At 42.4% G+C, this 4,726-nt stretch overlaps 1 gene segment (V, D, J or C); it reads right to left on the bottom strand.

The window, feature by feature from the left end:
- Window positions 1-1,769: 1,769 nt before the first annotated feature.
- On the bottom strand, window positions 1,770-2,299 carry LOC108803269. The segment is given in 2 exon segments: window positions 1,770-2,149; window positions 2,246-2,299. Coding segments are annotated over 2 exon segments (426 nt in total).
- Window positions 2,300-4,726: the final 2,427 nt, after the last annotated feature.

Genomic DNA, 4,726 nt, shown 5'->3' with positions numbered 1-4,726 from the left:
TGGCAAACTAATTAAGACCAAACCTTTTGCTAAAAAACAATTTAGGTCTAATTCCACATTAAGTCCCCCTGGATGCATGGTTTGTAACGCATAAATCCATTTGGTTCCATTTTGGGAAATATTTATTTTTAAATTAGATCCCCTCTAATGTTTAGATACTCTGTCAATGCCGACCAGTTTTAAACCACTTGGATCTTTTGCATGACAATGTTTAAAGTGTATAGAGAGGCTATGATTTTTTAAAACCATTTTTTATATTATTAATGGTGAAGACTATTAGTGGCCTCTGGAGGCAATTAGCAATTAGATGATTGGGCTATATAAGGAAGCCCTAGCTATACGTCAGTATGTGAACTTTTCCTGGATATGACACATAATGAGGTTACACCATAGGTGACTAGCAGGTGGAATTCTGGTTCCAGTTTGCTTAAGTGGAATCGATTGATTGTTTGCTGCAAGGCACTTTCATTCTGGCTATCTTGTAAGTGTGTTTTATTGTTGCAATAAATTAAATTTCTTTTACATACTTTACCATTTGGCGCATTTATTCCCTCTCTATATTGGATTTCTCCCCTCACTGAGTGAGCGGCACCTGCCGTGTAATACGAAAAGGAGGATTTGTTTAATCAGAAGAGTGATTGTCCCATCTATGAAAGACACTCACCACAATTGCATTTATTGACCATTGAGATATATGGTCATTGATCTCTGTTGAGTATGTTCTCAGTTATTTAACACATCAGGAGTCGGGAACACTTGATTGAACTCCTGATATCTTTTTTTTTTACTACATAAAAGCATCAAATCTCCTTTATTGTATTCAGTCTTAAATCATTGTAATCATTTAATCAGAGAAATTGATTATAATAAGCAACATTACAGTGTAATGTTCCCTATTATAATACATTTTTCTAATTAAATGAAATTACATCTCCCTGTGTGCGCCCCCCCTCGATCCCCTTTCGGACTCAGTGACTCACCTGGTACACTCACTGAAGTGCAGCCAGAGCCTCACAACATCCCAGCCAGACGGTGTGCGGGGGGCGGGGCATGTGACAAATACTCTCCTCTCCCGCCGCCTGTTACTAGGGATGCAGCCGGGAGTCGGAGGTGGAGCGGGACTTCACTGGACCCCACCCCCTTGCTGAGAAGCCGGTCGGCAGTGCAGTGTCCGTGGGGCCCCAGGTACCCTGCACTTCCCCATATTCCACCAAGGGGACTGGACCTCACTAGACCTCCCCACAGCCTCAGGCGCTGGTGCAGCCGCACCATGCAGTAATTCCGCCCCTGCTGACCATTAGACATGTGCATTCGAAATTGGACCATTCTGCAAATTGACAAAATTCAGTTGATCTGGTGGTTCGTCCAAATCCGAAATATTTTTTTTTTTAGATACCCCGAATATGCTAAATTGATATTCGGGCATAAAAAAATCATTATCAGAATATATTGGCCACCGGCACGTTCTGTCCATGCCCGCCACCATCTTGGAGGTGTGGTGTATAGCGTTACATCACACTACGTCATGGGTGAAGTTATTTGAAGACCAGCCGCCAGCGTTCTGGGCCACAGGGACCCTGCACTGCCCCATATTCCACCAAGGGGGTGCCCAGGATCAATCCTCACTGGGCCCCCCCACAGCCTCAGGTCCTGGTGCAGCTACATCGGCTGCACCGGCCGTAGTTCCGCCCATGCCTACTATCAACTTTAAAATCAAACCTCAATAAAAAATGAATCCACTGTGCTCATCAAATGTCCATACAGTATAATCATGTCTTTTTCAGCTGTAAATCAGTTTTTGCACTTATTCTTAGTGGGATGTCACACTGTGCTTCTCTAGCACAATAATATGTGCCGGATTCTTCAGTTTTCATTCCAGTGAGTTTAAAAAATACTTCCCCTTTATTTGTGTCTCTGGACAGAGTCAGTCGTCCCTGAACAGAAGTGGCATAAGCTGTGTATGCATTATGACATATTGCCCCCAACCACTCCATCTGTTTCCTTTCAGATTGTCGGGTCCAGTGCACACAGTGCATGTTAGTGCTGTCAGTGAGGGAGGCTCCAGACACTTTACAGGTCAGCTCCAGAGTCTCTGTTGGTTTCACAGTCCCAGGACCAGACTCCACCATTGTGATTTGTGATGTGACATCTGCAAAGAAAGAGATTTTATCTTGTTATATATTCATCTTATAGATTAGTTTGCAAGAAACTTTCAAATTGGTAAATCATATAAAAAGAAACACACATTGTACTAAAGATGCAATAAAAAGTAACCACAGGAGATGTGTCATGTCTACTGCTGAGTTTGGGATTAGGTTGTACTGATTCTGCTTAGTAACCATTTCCTAGAGTCTGCTCTGTATTTAACCATGAGCTCGGCATGAATAGATTTTGCATAAATTGAAATGTTTGGGGGATTGAACCAATGAGATAGTTGGTTTGTTTAAACACAGACTAATAGGGGTTGAAAAAAAGAGGGTTCTTACACAAGGACAAGTAAAAAAAGATATAAATACAAAAACCTTTATTACATATTTGTATACACCGAAAAAAGAAAAAAAACCTTCATAATTGCATTATACATATATTAAACAGAAAAACACATTTAAAAACTATAGCAGAGCCTCTCTCAGCAAACAAATAGCATTGTTATTACAACATAAATATTTTTTTCTCAAATATATCCATGCCATGGTTATAAAAGATGCAACATTCTCTTTTGAAACTTCATTATTATGTTGCAAAAAAAAAGTGTCTGAAAGTAAAAACTGATATGTAAGCAAAGAATGATTGTATCAGCACTTATCCATACTTTGTGAGGTTAGGTCAATCTTTCTCAACCAGTGTGGCGTGGCACCGTAGGGTACCTTCTGGCTCAAAATTTCCATACAGTGTCATGCCTCTGACGTGAAAGAAGGGGACTTTGGTGTTAAAGAGGGGGATTCTGATGTGAAAGAGGGGGATTCTGATGTGAAAGAGGGGGATTCACCACGTGATCAAGTATAGTAACAACAGAGTGAATGTGTGAATTGTACAGAGCCCAGATCATGATTACATGATTTTGTAAGGCTGTACGCCATACAGTTTTCACATCGCTTTTCCCTGAAAATTTGAAGTTCAGTTGCCATTAAGACTTGTTCTCATATGTGCGGTTTCCTGGAGTGTAATGAATCAGGTTTACTGCAGGAGTAGGGAAAATAAATCAATTCATTTCTATGTGGTCATGTCGCAATACAATATCGCCGTAATGCATTAATTAGAGCCAGTGGCCTGAACGCATTTAATGTTATTGGCAGCATAGAAAAGAAATGGTAACATGCAAAACTGCATGTGGTTTTACTGTACTTTATTCAGAACAATTTACTTGCTGATCTTAGTTTTCACTGGTATATTTGATCATGTGCCCTGGATAAGCAGCTTTGTATAATATATGTTATTATTGCATTGTCTGCTGTATTTAGTCAGCGAGGTACCAGGACAGTAGACAAGGCGTAGTCAGGGACAGGCAGGATCAGCAACTTGCGGGCAGCGAAGTACAAAACAGCAGACAGGAGCATGGTCAGAAGACAAGCCGAGGTCAAGTGGATCCAGAAGAGCAGCAGATTATATAGCCAAGCCGGGTCAAATAATAGGAGATCAGAGTCAGGATGCAGGGTTCAGGTTGCAAGAGCAGGAAACAGCTGAAGACCAGTCAGCACTGGAGGTTAGAATGTCACAGCCTTAAATAGCCCATTTAGCGTCAAAATCCGCAACACGCGCATGCACACTTTGGCGCGCATGCCAACGTGCACACGTCCACACAGAGGCACATGTCGGTGCACAATTTTGTGAGCCAAACTATGCACACGCACATGTGAATGCGCAGGTGCCCGTACAAAACTCTGAGCGCAAGGGCCAAGCCTGGCATCCTGACAACATATAGAGTACACGGCAGTAATAGAGTTACAATTCTCCCCTGCTAACATGAATGGGTTAAATGATCCATAGTACATAACATGTGCTTGTACTATGGATCTTTTTTTAAAATACTTCGTTTATTGTCACATTACATTGAAGACATCAGTGCATTGGACAGTGGCATAGTGAAAAATCAAAAGACAAAAAGTATTAATCCAATAATGTTATGAGCATTAACACATCCTATTGGTAACCGGCTAAACATTGCTCAGGGCACGGATATCACGACTTAACGTCACATTACTGGGTAAATTCAGATGACAATATGTGTGGGTGGGACACAATACTCCTTTCTGGTGAAACCCAACTACCTAGATGTATTGCTCCTGCCCTCGCAGGTCGCCCAAGCCAATCACTCCGGTCCCACCGAAATACGGCTGGGTCCGGAGGTGATTCACCTGTACGGACCAAATGATGTCTCATGTACTGCAATTACTGATCAAAACATTTAGAAATGCCAATATGGCAACAAAACCAAACAGCTCCTGTACAAGGATGAACCATCCCCTGCACTCCCCAGCCCCCCACTTGGGCTGAACCTCAGCCCTCCTGTGTTGGGGGACTGGGTAAGAGAGCGTGGGGTAGTCCATTCCGATGCGGTTACTCTCGTCTCTAGCCCCATTACCGATCTGTAATGTAAAAAGGAGATCAGGGAATAAGCAGATAGGGAGAAAAGGGAAAAGAAGAGGGAAACAGACAGTGCACCGGTCTTCACTCCGTAGCCAATTTATGTCCACCTCGGGATTAGTCATCCTCACCCATCGCTCCG

Source organism: Nanorana parkeri, unplaced genomic scaffold (assembly GCF_000935625.1).
Source record: "Nanorana parkeri isolate BGI_ZX_2015 unplaced genomic scaffold, ASM93562v1 scaffold3550, whole genome shotgun sequence".
NCBI classification, from domain to species: domain Eukaryota; kingdom Metazoa; phylum Chordata; class Amphibia; order Anura; family Dicroglossidae; genus Nanorana; species Nanorana parkeri.
This window is presented reverse-complemented; position numbering and strand designations above follow the sequence as displayed.